The 17,767-nt window shown below is 41.6% G+C and overlaps 1 protein-coding gene across 4 annotated transcripts in view; it reads right to left on the bottom strand.

The window, feature by feature from the left end:
• The window catches only part of Tcf20 (transcription factor 20), a 162,470-nt gene that overhangs the window by 35,761 nt on the left and 108,942 nt on the right, over positions 1-17,767 (bottom strand). Inside the window, exon 1 of one of the 4 annotated variants that reach the window (XM_040754095.1) lies at positions 7,316-7,713. The exons of 2 other annotated variants lie outside the window; for them this stretch is intronic. In XM_040754095.1, coding sequence (XP_040610029.1) covers positions 7,316-7,366 — 51 coding nt within the window. In that variant the 5' untranslated portion in view covers positions 7,367-7,713. Of the gene's footprint in view, positions 1-7,315; positions 7,714-17,767 lie in introns of those variants that run through there. One more of the 4 variants, XM_021225405.2, reaches the window with a different exon arrangement.

The raw sequence follows: 17,767 nt of genomic DNA, 5'->3' as shown, positions 1-17,767 counted from the left end.
CTTCTATGAGCCCACTGAACACCCCAGTGTTTGTAATTCAAAAGGCATCCAGGCGCATGCTCCAAGATTTGCTCAAGATAAATGAGAGATTACAACTAGTGGGTACCCCCTTAAGGGGCATGCCCTGGACCCCTATTTCCACAGAATTTATGGCAACTGATATTAAGGATTGCTTATTTTCTATACCGCTACATCCAGAGGATTGTGATACATTTGCCTTCTCTGTTCCCTTAATTATTCCAAACATGATCAATGTTTTGAATGGGTACTGCTACCACAGGAAATGGCTAATAGCCTGGTCTTCTGTCAACAGTATCTTGCTACTCTCTTAAGGCCTATGCTAAAGTCAAAGGTTTCAATAATATATGCTTATATGAATGATTTAATTTTGGAACGTCGAGATCCAGCATACCTGGAGAGCTTTGTCACATGGGTGCTCCAATGCTTAAAAAGGGGGGCTTTACTATTAACCCCAGGAAATGCTCAAAAGTGCCCCCTTCAAAGTACTTCAGTGGCACCTCACACAGACAGAGGCTAGCCCCCTTAAGCCTGTTCTGGAGGTGGCTGATCCAGCTCCAGTGCTTACTGGGGGAGATTAATTAGCTGAGACCTTGGGTGTCATCCCCACAGAAGACCTGGTATCCCTGTATGCCCTGCTAAAAGGCAAGGCGCCTCATGATAATATAACAAAGGAACACCACACAAGATGTTTCTTGTCTTTCAGAAGGCCTTGAACAAGTGCTCTCTAAGGAGGTATTCTGTAACTAGGCCCTTGTCCCTCTGGCTGCTTACTGGAGCCTCCCTGATTACAGCGGTTCTAACCCAGGATGGGGAGCTGTTGGAATGGATCCATACATCTTTGAGAGGAACACCCCGGGTCTACCCTCAGAAAAATCAGGTCTCTGATGCCATCATAAAGGACAGGACCCAGGCCCAGTGACACTATGGGCTAGACCCCCAAACCATTGTCGTCCCTTTCCAGGCGGTGGATGTTGGATGGCTTGCTCGGGCTAACGCCCGCCTTGCTCTCATCTTAGAAGAATTTATGGGGAGTACTGATTGCCACTATGGGCCGTCCAAATGGGCTCCTCTTTTACAGAGACTCCCCCTTAAGATGCCTTCCTTGGTTCCATCCAAGCCCATCCCAGAAGCCATTTGTATCTTCACTGAAGGGGGCCCAGCAAGCTCTGCCTTTGTTTCCCTTAGGGGATACCAAGACACCAAAGATTTGAACCCAGGTTCTCCCAATATAAGGAAATACTGGCTGTGACACTGGAATTACAGGACATCTCTGAGCCCCGCAAACTTTTTCTCAGACAGTCTCTATGTGGTTAACTTACTTCCACATATGCCACAAGCACACATTCAGTTAGATAATAACTCTATAATCCCCCCTCATGGTGACTCTTTTTTTGTTTGTTTGTTTGTTTGTTTGTTTTCCAGTTTTTACGAGACAGGGTTTCTCTGTATTGTTTTGGAGGCTGTCGGTCCAGCCTGGCCTCGAACTCACAGAGATCTGCCTGCCTCTGCCTCCTGAGTGCTGGGATTAAAGGTGTGTGTCACCACCACCCAGCATGACTCTTAAGGCCCTTTTAGAGGGTGGAGAGGCACTAATTTATCTTCAACACCTTCAGGGACACTCTGGCCTCCCAGAGTTCCTGACTAAGGGAAATGAATGGGTGGATAGATGGTCAACAGCCCCAGAGGCACTAACCCTACAGGAAGCCACTCAATTGCATATGACCCACGTCAATTGGAGGGAACTACATAATAGATTCCCAACGATTCCTATAAAAGAACTAAAAATAGATAGTTCATACATACAAGTCATGCAACCATATCTAAGAGTTCCTCCTCTACAGGTGCCAGAAGTTAACCTCAGAGGCCTACAGTAGAATACCCTTTGGCAAACTGATGTTATTCATTTTCCAGCTTTTGGCAAACAGAAGTATGTTTTTGTCTCCATAGACATTTATTCAGGGGGCTGTTGGACCACTGCACATACAGGAGAAAAACAAACAAACATGCTCAAGCCCACTTCCTCCAATGTTTCACAACTCTAGGATTACCCATACTGGTTAAGACTGATTGATAATGGCCCTTGTTTTGCCAGTAATTCCATAGCAGAATTTTTTGACAGATGGCAGATCAAGCATACTACAGGAATCCCTTACAACCCTCAGGGACAAGCAATTGTAGAAAGAAACCATCAATGTCTTAAAAGAACAACTTTTAAAACAAAAAGGGAGAATAAGACCCCATTTACAAATAGGAATGGCTTTATTTACTATTAATACTTTAAATGTTTCTAAGGGAACAACCAAATCTAAGTTCCAAAAACATTGGTGCCACCTAAACCTCAAACCCCAAGTTAAGGTCAAATGGAAAGACCCTCTAACGTTCCAATGGAGGGGCCCAGACCCATTAATTACAATGGTAAGAGGATTTGGATATGTCTTCCCCATAGGGGAGGAAGCGCCCATCTGGCTTCTGGCCAGAAATGTAAAATTCCTGCTTGCTTCCACAATACAGGATGACCAGGAACAGGTTGACCAACCAACAAGGAAATGAAGTGACAATGGTGGTCAAGGCTCATCTTCCAAAATAAGAGGGCCACTACAGTGACACTTAACCATGTCCAAGGGCACCAGACCCTTGAGAAGCTCGTGTTCTTTAAAGATAACAAATTAAATCTCGCTTCCTGACCACTCTGACACTTCTGCTGCTGATGCTGACTGCTCCAGTAACCTCCCAACAGAACCCTCATCATCTCCAAAAAATGAAGTGGATGGTGATTGATGCCACCAATGGAGATGTCCTCAACAGCACCATAAATGAGGCAGTCCCCTAGACCTGATGGTCCACACTCTTCTTCGACATCTGTGACCTGGCCCAAGGATCTTGGGACATGGGAGACTGAACCTCTCTTCATCAAGGACGGCCTGAATGTGGAGGGTTGCAGGGGTGCCACCTGCCCCACGTATTGGACCCCCAATCGCCAGGCTGCTCACATGTTCCCAATAGGCAGCCTTAAGGGACACTGACTTTTACATATGCCCAGGGAGCAATCAAACAGCAGTGGACATATCCAAATGTGGTGGGACTGATGCCTTCTGTGCACAATGGACATGTGAGAAAATGGGGACGGACTCTTGGAAAAGGCAATCTTCTCCACCCTGCCAGATTACTTTATAGTAATAACCTTAATTTGTGTCTTTGGACATTGCCTTTTCAATAAGGCTGATCAAACTAATCAGAACAAAGACTTGGGATCCAACTGATGATCCTTCACATATATTATGATAGGCTCAGCCCTGAGTATATCTCCCTTGTGAGTGAACCTTGACAAAAAGTGCTATTAGAGGCAAACCTCTGCCGAGGCACCAAGAGGCCCATACTTTGAAATGAGGTGGGCCATAATCTAAAACAAAAAGGGGGAATCTGTAAGGCACCAAACCAGTCAAAGATGGCCCTGGGGGGAAGTCAGGTGGGCGAGTACTAAGTTGTTTGCAGGAAAAGGTGATTGGTTGCCTAGATTGAACCAGATGAGGTTACTGCATGAACAGCTAATGTTCACTAGGTAAAGCATACAGCGCCTATGTTTGTGATAGGCTGACCTTTAAAACCACTGGCTGGCTGTCACCATGTCCCCCGTACCCCCCCCCCCCCGCCGCAGTTTTTTTCCTTTAAAAGATGCTAGCTGTGGGACAAATGAGTTCCTGCTTGACTAGACTCCCTGCTGTGTCTGACTGTCTCTGGGATTCTGGGAGGCTAGGGAAAGGGCGAGCAGCACACTTACCCTTTCTGGGACCCAGCTCAGTCTTCCATGGTTGAGCTAAGAAGACCTTGCATGTGTGTATGTCTATGTAAGTATATGCTATGTGTGTGAGGGTACCCCTGGAGGCCAGCTAGAGTTCCAGGCAATTGTGAGCTGCCTAAGATGGGTACTGAGAATCCAACTCAGATCCTTTGGAATAGCAACAAACTAACTGCTGAGTCTTCTCTCTAGACTCAAGACATGGACACTTCTGTTTTTGAGACAGGGTCTCTCTATTTAGCCCTGGCTGCCCTGCAACTCAATACAAAGACCAGGCTTGCCTCAAACTCAGAGCACAGAGACCCTTCTGCCTCTGCCTCCACAATGTAGGGATTAAAGAGGCACGTGTTACCACCATGCCTTGCTCCTGACCCTGACCCATTTCTAAAATACTTTATAACTAAAATAGCTAGACATGGGACTAAGTCCTAATACATAATAGTCACATGAATCAAAGCTATCCTTTTAAATGTTATTTTAAAAAGAGAAAATGTCAGGACTTCTCATCACCTCAAATGCCTCTGTAACAGACACCATTTCTCCCATGAGTCTGCTAGGCAACCATGAACATCTATTAGGTGCTTAATACAATATCTGACCCTGTTCCACCAATTACATGTACTAACTCAAAAAACTAGAACCCTCATTTTACAGATAGGGAAACTGAGGAACAGAATTAATCAACTTCATTAGAGCCCCCAGTGTGGCATACTACATTATGCAGAGGACTTTTTTTTAACAAGGTCATAACATACACCCCTTCAGTGCAACTCCTCCAATGCTACTCTAGCTGGTTCTCTACTTCCTCTAATCTTTAAGACTGTCAAGAACAATTCTATTAACATCTAAACTTCCCTTGTTTCTAGCATACTTCTAGTTCTTAGAACTTAGTTCTTAGTGGCTGAGGGGGATAAATTGAACAAAACATTAAAATTAGCAGTTAATTGAAGGTATGAAAACGCTGCCTCCAGAGATAATCTCCTTATAAATACTATGTTGTTCAGTTAACTATTCTGTAATAAAACTAACTTCTGAAGGTTTGAACATATAACTACTCATGCCATTTGCTATCAAGAGACCACATTCGACATCAGCAATATGGCCTGGGGCTGCCTGGTTACTTCAAACCCTATCTCTACAGAGAAAACAGACATGGAACATTTCCTCTTGCAGTCTTGTTCCCAGTCTTGCACTGTACACTCCTTTACCATGAATAATCCCTCTTACAGTACAAGTTTATAGACTTGAAAGAAAAAAAATATGATAGCCATTATCTCCTGCAGAGTACCTAGACATTCTTGGTGCACATGAAGTATGATTACCAAATATGCTCCAAGTTTATCCTTTGTAGAAGTTTCAAGTTAAGGCAATTAGAAAAGACAAAATGCCAGCAATCGAAAATATAAACCTGAAGTATTTGCAACCTATCAACAGCATATAAAGCAAGCTAATAATATAAACTATCCCAATGATTCTAATTAAAATATATATTATATGTATGAAAAATATTTATCCCAACGCCAGTCAATGAGGAATTTAAGTATATCTGGAAGAGATTTACCAACACACTTTTCTTCCATTTCCTTTCCTCATTTTCTCCATATTCCCAAATTTTCATATTTCAGATAGGCCCCTGAGGCGCAGAACTTTAGCCGCCCAGCTGTAACTGCTCTCTCCTGGTGGAAGGCTGGTGACTGCCTCATTTTATAAAGTACTAGTATTAATTTTTGCTGTCTTTCTGTCATCAGCGACAGGCATTATACTCCCCAATCCATTCTTTTCTCCCCAAAGTCCTCTAGTATCTTCCAGAAAGTTTTTATCTTTCCAAAGAGGTTTAACTAATGTTTCTATTGCTAGAATAACAACATAATAAGGTCCTTGCTTTAAAACAAAGACAAAAAAAAAGTCAGTCCTTAAGATACGAATTCTACTTTAATCCCATGTGAGGATATACTGTCTACACTATCTGCCCTCCAGACTCACTCTTCACCCACAACAAACTAGTTTACAACCTAGGAGGGACACCAGAAACAATGGATAGGCTCTACCACCCTCTGGCTTCTGGCCCAGTTGGAGACAGTCAAAGAATTTTATTCTCCTGGCCCTGAGGAGGTAAGTATTGAGGCTGGTAAAGACCTACAAACAGGGATGGTTGTGTCAGCTATCTGACAACCTAAACATTTAGCCATTTTCTCTGAGCTCAGAAACTTCTTGCCCTTGAGCTCAGAAGGCATTAACAACTCCCAACAAATGCCAGGCCAGAAAATGCCACTTTCCCAGTTTGGTTATCCTGACCATAGTCTCAGCTGATCAGGACCTGGAGCTGGGACAGTAGTGGGGCTACTTTTCAGAGTCTTTTCCAGCAGAGTTAAAGTATACAAACACAAGCCCAAGGGAGATTAGGAAGACAGGAAAAAGAGAAGCTGATACTGCCTGGAGGCAACTACAGCAGATATGGACTCCCAACAGCTCTTCCACAAACTTCCAAGAATATCTACTATGATGTTTCAGTTCCTGGTCATCATGAAAAGCCTGCCAGGCTTTCCCAATTCCAGTTCCTCCCATGTTAGCCTAATCTTTAATCCTTTTTTTTTTTTTTTGGCACCCCCCCTCTTTTTTTCCTTTGGTTTTTTAAGACAGGGTTTTTTTCTGTGTAATAGTCTTGACTATCCCAGAACTCATTTTGTAGATCAGGCTAGCCTAGACCTCACAGAGATTCACCTGCTTCTGCTTCCTGAGTGCTGGAATCAGAGGTGTGTGCCACCAAGCCTGGCTACAATTCTTAATTCTTGTATCAAAATTCCCCACAGTAGAGTTTTTATAGAATACAAAGCTTCTCTTTTCCTGAATGAACTCTAAACAGTACAATTAAATGCTCCTCAAGTTACCAGTTTAAATATGCCATCTGTTTTCTACCAGGGCTCTGAATGATAAAGTTCTCTCATTCCCAGAATTTCAGAGTACACTATTTTATCATTTGGGGAGTAAGAGACTTCTATTTCATACAATATGGTATGCAACAGGGACTAAAAAACAAAACACTTAGAGATGTTAGACAAAGTACATGTCAACACTGCAAGAAACATGCAAGCTTCAAGAGCAGCAACTGGGCGGTAGGCTATGAACCAGAATGTGATAGGGTCTGCAGGATTCTATTAACCATTATGGCCAAGGTTCTCATTTAATGATGCTAGGTAGTGCCATTTGTAGTGAGAATGATTCCTACAAAATTGACTTGTATTTATTCTTACAAAGTCACAGTTTTTTCTTTCCTTCCTTTCTTTTCGAAACAGATCTCACTGATTGTCCAGACTGTCCTGAAACTCACAGCAATCCTCCTGCCTTAGTCGAGTACTAAGAGGTCAGTTTGTGTCACCACACATGGCTCAGTTTATTTTCAACAGTAAAATTAATGAATGCTGTACTTTCCCTGACCACCTCAGCATCTTGCCTAAGTCATTTTTTTTCCTACTTACAAGGTATTGTTTAATCACAAACCTGTTCTTTTTTATTTGTCCTATCCTCTGGTTCTGACGTGGCCACTTCCATCTTCCTGATCTGGAAAAAAAAATTCCCACAAAGTTCTATGTTCCAGCACCAGTCACAGGAACAAAAGAATAAGCTTTCCTCCACTTACTATTTTGACAATATCATATTCCCCACAGTCCTGGTTGGCCTATGGTATCTTCCAGATGGTTTCTGCTCTTTTTGTCCAATAATCTTGTTCAGAAGTGTCCTTAAGCCATCACCCTCCTCAGCTCTCTAACTGAGGTCCAGAAATGCCCTCCTACCCTATCAGGTCATATGGGTCCCAGGATCCCAGGAGTTGCTGAAATTTGATCTTCTCTACAAGATATTCTTACAGCAAAGAATTTTTGATTTGCTTCACTTAATGAAACCGAACAGTAAATTGTGTTTACCTTTAACCTGTATCTAAGTACTAAAGAATCTTAGTATTAAGGAATGTGCTACTAATAATTACCATATCCAGCTGTCTGGTTTTCATCTGTGTATACATTGGGGGGGGGACACACAGGCACACGACACTGATGAACTACAACACGTTCTAAGTCACTTTTCTAGGACATGCTGGGAATTGGTATGCTTTAGCTCAAATTCTTTTGATTTTAAAACCCATGATCCTTTTACTATACCATATGTTAAGCAAGAAACATCCCAGATCCACATTTGTTTTTCTTTTTTGAGAATTCTGACCAACAACTTGGGTCAGCTCTAAATTAACAATGGGTATTGCTAATTTACTGCATGCCTAACATATGCTACATACACCACTAGGCACTTTAAACACTCTCTCCTTACCATATCTACAATGTGTTAGTATTCTCTTTTATAAACCAAGGCTTAGAAGTTACACAAATAAATCATGTGTCTCATAAACAGAAAGACAGAATATGAAACACCAATTCCAGAATCCAGTCTACACTTCTGGCAAAAACCTTCCCCAAACCAGCAGTAAGACAATGGTGCTGTATTTATAGAGGAGAAACACTAAGAAAGAAATCTTCAAGTTTGCCAAATTGAGTTATATGTCTTAAACCTAGATGTAGTATCTGTTTCATCTACTTTATGTGCATGTAAACTAAGCAAATTAGGAATGTGTATCTGTCTAGTGATTTGATTGTCTTTTTTTCCTATTCTGCATCCAGTTTACACAGAATCTAGCTTGTCCTTGGGGACTGACAAGAACCTCAGTACAGTCAGTGCTGGTGTCACTGGTAGCTCTCTGGCAAGGGAATCTCAAAATAGCACTCTAAAAACATCATTTTTTCTAAATTTATTTATTTTTATTTTATGTACATTGGTGTTTTGCCTGCATGTACTTGAAGTTACAGACAGTCGTGATCTGCCATGTGAGTACCTGGAATTGAACCTGGGTCCTTTAGAAGAGTAACCAGTGCTCTTACCCACTGAGTCATCTCTCCAGTACCTCTGAAAACATCTTAAGGAGCCAAGTCAGTCAAACTCACAAGCTTTTTGGTTCTGTCAGGAAAAAGAAACCTACTGGAATGCTGTATGTATATATAAGAAGTTGGCTCTTTTGGGGTCAAAAATGTACACAGTATCAGCCATAAAAGCTGTGAAAAATATTTATCTGCAGCCATGATGAGATATATGCAGTCCCCAAAAGAAATGAATAATCTATAGCTTTTAATTTTTAAAATAAAGCCAAGAATGGTAGTATGCCCCTCTAATTACAGCATCTGGAAGGCTGAAGAAGGAGGATCATCACAAACTGAGGTCAACATAGGAGACTGAACTACACAGGAGACCCTATATCAAAAAACCCACCCCAAGTTTTTTTCCATAACAATTTAAGAGAGTCAGGCATGGTGGCACACACCTTTAATCTGAGCACCCAGGGAGGTAAAAGCAGGTATGGATATGTCTGTGAGTTAGAGGCCAGCCTGGTCTACAGGAGTTCCAGATGAACCTGCACTACACAGTGAGAACCTGTCTCAATAACAAACTAAGAGATCATATCCCATCTGATGAACAAGGGAAGTACAAACACAACAAAAGAAGCATACATACTTACAAATTTCTAAAGATATAAATGGGTAATTTTTAAAAAGATTGCTTCAGTGGGATCTGGTAAGAAAAAACTGCCGACAAACTATAAATCTTTTATCACTTGAAAATGAGTAAGCAAATTTTAACTACTTAAATAGTATATAAATCAGTAATTGTGAAGATTCTAGCCACACACACAAAATGCCTACAATTTGCATACCTGTGCTACAATTACATTTGGAAATTGGACATTCTTAAAGACAGAGGACAAAGAAAATGATGCAAATAAATAAAAGCTTTTGATCATCTACAGTGGCAGGATTCACATGCCCTCACATACAAATAACAAAATTTACACTAATGAACTTTACATCATCTCAACTGACAGCAAAATATTTCCATGCCCAAGAAAGAGATACAAGACACCCCACAAGCCCGGAGGCATAGGGGATGACTAGACATGAACCGCCCCCAGGAACTCAAAGCCAACATACTACATACCTTACACATACCACAGTGCCCAAGTAGGTATGCATATCATTGGCTCAGGTTTGTTTGTTTTTTAATTTGTTTTTGTTTTTTGTTTTTCTAAGAAATGGATCTGAAAGGTAGGCATGATGATGCACACCTTTAACCCCAGCACTCAGGAGGCAGAGGCAGATGTACCTCTGTGAGTTCAAGGCCAGCCTGATCTACATAAGGAGTTCCAGGACAGCTGGGGCTACGTAGAGAGACCCTATCTCAAACACACACACACACACACACACACACACACACACACACACACACACACACACACAGCAAAAGATGAATAAGTCTTAAAAACAGTTCAATTTCCCTACTACACATTACATACACAATGGGCAAGCCTGTTTTTAGACATAATCCCCAAGAGCCCAGACAAGGCATTCCATCAATTACCTACAAGAATGAAGTTCCTGGAGGTGCACCTGCAGCTCACATCCTAGCTCCATGCCCACCCCCACTGCTGTCTTATCTTTCACACAGGGGCAGCCCAAAGTCATTTCAAATAGCTGCATGGGAGAGCACGATGGCTCAACAACTATCAGAAAGGGGACAGGAAAGTAAGACCAGTGGCACCTTGGGTTAACTAGGTCTCCTTCTCAAGTCTTTGTCACCTATTGAAGCCCAAGACTTTGGGATGGCAGTGAAAATTTCTATTTAAATGTTAATAATACAGTACAGTATAGTACAGTACAGACAAAAGGATAACAAACAGCAATCAGTGCTGTCACTTACAGGCAGTGTGTCTCACTCTGTAAGCCTTTCAATGTAATTTTGAATTAAGAGTACTAATTCAAAACAGAAGTAGGCAAAAGCTGTATGATGAAAACTACAAACTTTTTTGAGAAGCACCAAAAAGTTAAAAACAAAACTGAAATGAACTGAAAGAACACACAGAATAACTAGATGAAAAGGGCCAGTGTCAGAAGTCAAAACTCTTAACAGATTAGTTTAATAAAATAACAGATTATTAGTTTCAATCTGAGATAATTTCAAACACAAGAAATTCTAAGTGCTTACATATACCTTTTAGCAAGATTGCCCAACTCAGTGCTTTACCTCATCTGCTAAGTTTTCTACATATATTCAAGTCACAAGTCTCTTTCGGATCACTTTGAGAAATCTAAAAGACAAAAAAAGCACTTACTCTTCTGCAGAGCACACAGCCTCCTCATCAGGAAGCGAACACTACTACTGAATTACAATCCAGCTCACAGCCCTACCTCAGTCATGGCAATGGCCACATTTTTCCTATCTGGTTCAACATTTCATCCAAGTGCCATGACTCTACTGATGTCTATTGATCTGTGTTAGTCCCTCATTCTTTGGCTGACCTATGTCCCAGCTGGGTCCTTTCATTCCATGGGGTCACCCCTCAGTCTCAGACTGGTCTACATTTCCTCATGGAGAGATGGGTAGCAACACAGAACACAGCAACCCATTCCTACACTGCTGATATTAACCATCTGGTCAAGCCAATGTCTAGCAGGTTCCTCCAAAGTCATATCATTTTCCTCTTCAAAACAATCACTTTGGGGGGCTGGAGAGATGGCTCAGAGGTTAAGAGCACTGGTTGCTCTTCCAGAGGTCCTGAATTCAATTCCCAGCAACCACATGATGGCTCATAACCATTCATAATGAGATCTGGTGCCCTCTTCTGGCCTGTAAGGATACATGCAGACAGAACACTGTACAATAAATAAAAACTTGTTTTTTGTCAAATGTCAACTCACAGTAAACATCAAGATGATCCCCATCTCTATGATGCCTGCCTGGTAGTGATACTCTAGCTATCATTCCTTCTACATTTGTCAACAGGCAAAGCATTACTTCTTCATCCATTTTCTAATCTTTGAAAAACTTGTCCATTTCCTGGCAAAAGAAGCTTCAAATTTATCTGGTATTTTCCCTGCTCCAACTCCTAGAAGTACCCATTTCTCTCTAAAGACTATTCCTCTTCAAGGAAGATGATTTAGCTCCTAGGACTGAAACTAAGATGTCAGTACTTCTAGCTAGAAAGTGATATGCATAGTTACCATTCTTTTAACTATTTTTACACATGTAGTTATCTGTCAAAGCCCATATTTATCAGTCCAATTCCAGCCCAAAATGAGTTATTTTCATCTTTCCATGCTTGTAATTCCTTTCTCAGACAAGAAACCTTTTGTTCAAGATAAACTATCTCTCAAGAATTTGTCTCATCCTTGCACCTACTACCTCCCTAGTCATGGAACTTTTCACTATCTATGTAGCACACTTCCATTATAGTGTGATAAATTAATCCCAAAATTCATCTAAAGAAAACCCTAAACAATGTATGTGGCGGTTTGAACAAAAATGCCCCCCAAATGGAGTGGCATTATTAGGAGGTATGGCTTTACTGAAGTAGGTATTGCCTTGTTGAAGAAGTGTGTTACATTGGAGGAGGGCTTTGAGGTCTCATGCATGCTCAAACAACAGCCAGTGAGACATAGTCTACTTCCTGTTACCTGAATATCAACATGTAGCAACAAGAAACTCCTTCCCCAGCACCATGTCTGCCTGCATGCTGCCTTGCTTCCCACCTTGACGATAATGGACTAAACCTCTGATCGGTAAGTAAACCACAATTAAATGTCTTCTTTCATAAGAGTTGCTGTGGTCATGGTGTTTCTTCACAGCAAAAGAAACAATAAGACAATATGTAAGAATAGTAAAGAAAAATTTGAAAACTTTTTATAAAAAGGTGAGAAACATTTGCCCTAACCACATATCAAATTTTAAGAGGGTAAAGACTAGCATGCCACTTTGGGGGGAAAAATAACTGTTAGATCTCACCTTATAAGATCCATAAAAAACCAGGTAAATTTAAAAGCTAAACATTATCTTTTAAAAAATTAAAAGAAAACACAAAAACATTTAGTCTTTGGGACCAAACTGACATTCTCAGTTTTGTTTAGTTTGTTTTGTTTGTTTGGTTTTGGTTTTTCAGGACAGGGTTTCTCTATGTAGCCCTGGACATCCTGAAGCTCACTCTGTACACCAAGCTGGGCCTCAAACTCCAAGAGAGCCACTTGCCTCTGCCTCCCACGTGCTGGGATTAAAAGTATATGCCACCACAGCCCAGTCTTCAGTTTGTTTTTTGAGAAAAGGACTAGCCCAGGCAGCCTATAACTTATGATCTTCCTGGCTCAGATTCATGAAATTCATGAAAGCGCAAGCCATTTTTGGGTTTCTCACTATTGTGTCTTATCAAACAGAGCCTACATTTCTTAGGAAAAAAATGATTAATCTGCCAAGGAACAGGCAAAGTACAAGGTAGGTAAGACTTCACTCTGTCACAAAGACAGGATATGCTTTCCACCTGATTAAGATGGAGCCAACCAGTGTCAGGAAGCAACTGTCATTTTATAGAACCAACTGTGTGTGTGTGTGTGTGTGTGTGTGTGTGTGTGTGTGTGTGTGTGTGTATGTACGTACACGTATACACATTTACACTACAACAGGTTGAATTAACAATGGGATCTATCCATAAAACCAGCTCTCCAGCCAGGGATGAACAAGGATAAATCTCAGTGGCAATGCAAATGAAAGGGGGCCTGGTATTTGGAAGGAAGAAAAAGGTATTCAGGACATAATAGCAACATTTGTTAGGTTCATAAGTGTGGTGATAACATGCTACCTTTGAGGGAAAAGGCCTGGTTTTTTGTTGTTGTTGTGTTTGACATATTTGTTTTAGAAATGATTTATTACCTAATCAGTGTAAGAAAATAGCAAAATTTAGCCGGGCGGTGGTGGTACACACCTTTAATCCCAGCACTCGGGAGGCAGAGGCAGGTGGATCTCTGTGAGGCTAGGCTGAACCAACAGCCTCCAAAATCATACAGAGAAACCCTGTCTCGTAAAACCAAAAAAAGAAAAAGAAAAGAAAATTGCAAAATTTATGTAACTCAAGACCTTTTACCTTCTGCCACCAAGAAAATTTCCACATTCATCTCTCATGCTCTGTCTTTCATACTCAGGCTTCATACCTGTAGGCCATGCCTATGCTGCTCCCATATCTTGAATGTAAGTTCCCTTCCACGGACACTGTCTGATGAACCAGAGTCTCCTGCTCAAACACTCTTTTAAGAGTTGTCTTTCAGTGAGTTAATCACTCCTGCCAACTCTGCAGTTCCAGGCATCATGGACTCTGAATCAGACAAATACAGTCTGAACTCAGTTTTGCATCTCACTGTTACTAAAATGTTAAATGTATTATGTACTTTAGGTCTCAGGTTCTTCAAGCACAGAACAGAAATGCCCCTCTGGTCTGACACTGATAAAACAAATGATACACTCCACCATTATGTGGAAGACAACTATGCAGTACATGGATGGGAAGCACTGCTGTTCTCTGGAATGTCATGGAAGGGTCTCAGGCACGAGAGGCCTAAAGAATCATATTCTGTATGTTAACCAGCTCATCAAGCAATCACGTTTGGTACTGTTTAACAAAGACTGATGAAAGGTCTTGAAGAAAGAAGGGTCACAACTGGAATCTATTTGAAATCTCCTGGGAGTTCTGAACTAGATGGGGATACATTCTGGTTTCAGTTTTCAAATATCTTAACTGTTTTGTGGAAAACAAGCAGGGGAGGAGCAGAGCAGAAGCAGACTCAGTAAAGAAACTATTTTAGTAATCTAGACAAGGGATGTTGGCTGCACAGATGAATGTGGTGTTGATGCAATGGTGTGGTCAAATAAACAACATATTTTGAATTCAAGGACAACAGAAATTGCTAGTTTATCAGAAGTAAATGTGAACAACATAGCAATACTACCTGAACACCAGGGCTTTACATCCTTTACAGGTGAAAACTGTAAAAACTCAAGTCTGTACCATCATACCAGGTGGGCACAGCTGACCGTCTCACTTTATTAAAATGAAGACAATAAAGCAGAGAGATTAAATGACTGACCAAGGCCCCAACACTAGTTATCAGATCTGAGTCCTGGCAGTGGGCCTGTGTAGCAATACTCCAGTACCATCTCCTACAGTAAACTGCAAAAATGGGTACCACTACAGAGAGGGATGAGACTAGAGCCAATAGGAATGATGTCTTGCCTGACATGCCTACCACCTTTGAGATTCCTACTGGATATCCAAGTGGAGAGATACCAGATAGACAGCTGGCATGACTGGATCTAATGTGGGGACGGGGTAAAGGTAAAGTCAGCAGCACAGAAAATTCAAAGTCCAAAGAATGAATGAGACCACTTGAAGCAAGTTATAAAATCAATTTAGAGGGTCTTAAACTCAATGGGAGGGAGAGAGGGAGGGAGAGAGGGAGGGAGGGAATAAAAGAATTAAAAAAGAATTAATGGCTCACAGAAAGATGATGTATACAAAACTGGAAAAACAGTTCAGTGGTTAAGAGCATACATTGTTCTTACAGGACCCAAGTTCAATTCCTAATACACAAGCCACAACTGCCTGCAAGTGGGTCTGATGCTGTGGCCTCCCAAAGCACGGTAAACACACATATAATAAAACTAGAAACAATAAAAAACAAATCTTTAAGTGATTTGAAGGGGGAAAATGGGGGAACCGGGGGATGCTTTAATAAGGAAAGGAAAAGGAAGTCAATACAGAGGGACACAGGGAGGAAAGGAAGAAAGTAAAAAAGCAGTAACAAAAACTCCAAGGCCAGGCATCAGAAATTACCTTTCAATGTGTCATTCAGGGGAATTTAAGAGACTCCCAAAACAACATAGGCTACTGTTGTTTCCCTTTGCAGCCTTTCAGAAGTTGAAGGTAAATCCTTATTTGTCAAAGGCACCATGCACTTCAGACACAGGACCCAGAAGATCTGAATCTGACCTGAACAGTATTTTCCTGTACTAGTTTTCACAGTACAGAAAGGTGCTATGTGTGCTTCTGTGGTGGTTTGAATAATAACGCCCCCACTCCCCACCCCACACAGGCTCACAGGGAGTAGCACTTTTAGGAGGTATGGCCTTATTGGAATAGGTGTGGACTTGTTGGAAGTGTGTCAAAACTAGGGCTGGGCATTGAGATGTCAAATGCTCAAGCCAGGTCCAGCCTCTCTCTTCCTCCTGCCTGCTGATTGGGATGTAGAATTCTCAACTATCTCACCATCACCATGTCTACTTGCATGCTGCTATACTTCCTGCCATGACGATAATGGACTAAACCTCTGAACCTGTAATCCAGGCCCAATTAAACGTTTTCCTTATTCAGAGTTGTCATGGTCAAAGTGCCTCTTCACAGCAATAGTAATCCAAACTAAGACAGCTTCTAAGTAAGGAAAGCAACCAACAGCTCTCTCCTACTGCAAATCCTATGAACCACAACAATGGTCGGCATAGCACAATAACTTTAAGGGTACAATAGTGGCACACCTTACTTATCTCAGTGGCAACAGCTGTCTAATTGGAGTGAAGGCCCATTCAATAGGAGGAAAACCATGCCTAACACTTGAAAACTAGCTAACTACATAGGATAAGTGAGGTTTTAGATTTTTAAAGAAGAACCTATTACTAACACTTGATTAAGCTTGCAAAATTCCTAACTATATTCTAAATATTTATGCTTATACACCTCAAAGGTTAAGAGTAGCTTTTACTCCCCAAAAAAGAAATATTTTGCAACAGAGAGACCATTACAGAAAACCACAGTTGATCCACAATGAATTCATCTATAGCATAACTTCTGCACCTAAGGTTTAGGGAACACCATGGATGGGGGCTGGGGTAGAAGAACTGTTAGAGCCAAAAGACCAGGAAATCTGCTGTGAGATTGTGTCTCCTCTAAATATCCTAAGGGATATAACACTGCCCATCAACACCAATACCAGAAAAACCCAACAATGCAAAGACAAATAAGAGAAAACTACATAGCCTTGGCTGCCCTGGATCTCACTATGTAGACCAGGCTGGCCTCAAATTCACAATCTGCCTCTGCCTCCAAAGTGCTGGGATTAAAAGCATGCGTTGGGGAAGAATAGAGGAAAGCAAGAAAAGAGATACCATAATAGAAGGAGCCATTATAGGTTTAAAGAGAAATCTGGCACTAGGGAAATATCCAGAGATCTACAAAGTTGACACCAACTAAGAATCTAAGCAATAGTCAGAGGTTACCTTAAATGTCCTTCTCCAATAATGAGATTGAAGACTACCTTATATGCCGTCCTAGAGCCTTCATCCAGTAGCTGATGGAAGCAGAAACAAACACCCACAGCTAAACATGAGCTGAACTCTGGAATACAGTTGCAGAGAGGGAGGAGTGATGAGCAAAAGCGTCAAGACCATGCTGGAGAAACCCACAGAAACAGCTGACCTGAGCAAGGGGTTGCTCATGCACCCCAGACTGATAGCTAGGAAATCAGCATAGGACTGTTCCAGAACCCCTGAACGAAGATGTCAGTTTGGGAAGATGTCAGTTTGGAAGTCTGATTAAAATCTATGGGGCCTCTGGTAGTGGATCAGTATTTATCCCTAGTATACAAACGGACTTTGGAAGCCCACTCCACATAGAGGGTTACTGTCTCAGCCTAGACACCTGGGGGAGGGTCTAGGCCCTGCTCCAAATGATATGACAGATGTTGAAAATCCCCAATGGAAGGCCTCACACTCCCTGAGAAGCAGAAAGGTCAGTGGTGGGCAGGCAAGGTGGGGAGAGAGAGGGAACTGGGGTTGGCCTATAAAACTAGCTTGTTTCTAATTTAAATTTTTAAAAATGGGGGAAAAAAAGCATGTGTCACCATGGCCTGCCCAATGCCCCCCTTTTTTTTAAAGTTTTTTAGAGTCAGGTGGTGGTAGCGGATGTCTTTAATCCCAGCACTCGGGAGGCAGAGGCAAGTGGATCTCTGTGAGTTCAAAGCCAGCCTGGTCTACAGAGAGAGTTCCAGC

Source organism: Mesocricetus auratus, unplaced genomic scaffold (assembly GCF_017639785.1).
Source record: "Mesocricetus auratus isolate SY011 unplaced genomic scaffold, BCM_Maur_2.0 Super-Scaffold_100010, whole genome shotgun sequence".
Taxonomy (NCBI): Eukaryota; Metazoa; Chordata; class Mammalia; order Rodentia; family Cricetidae; genus Mesocricetus; species Mesocricetus auratus.
Note: the sequence above shows the minus strand (reverse complement) of the source record. Positions and strands in the feature narration are given on the sequence as shown.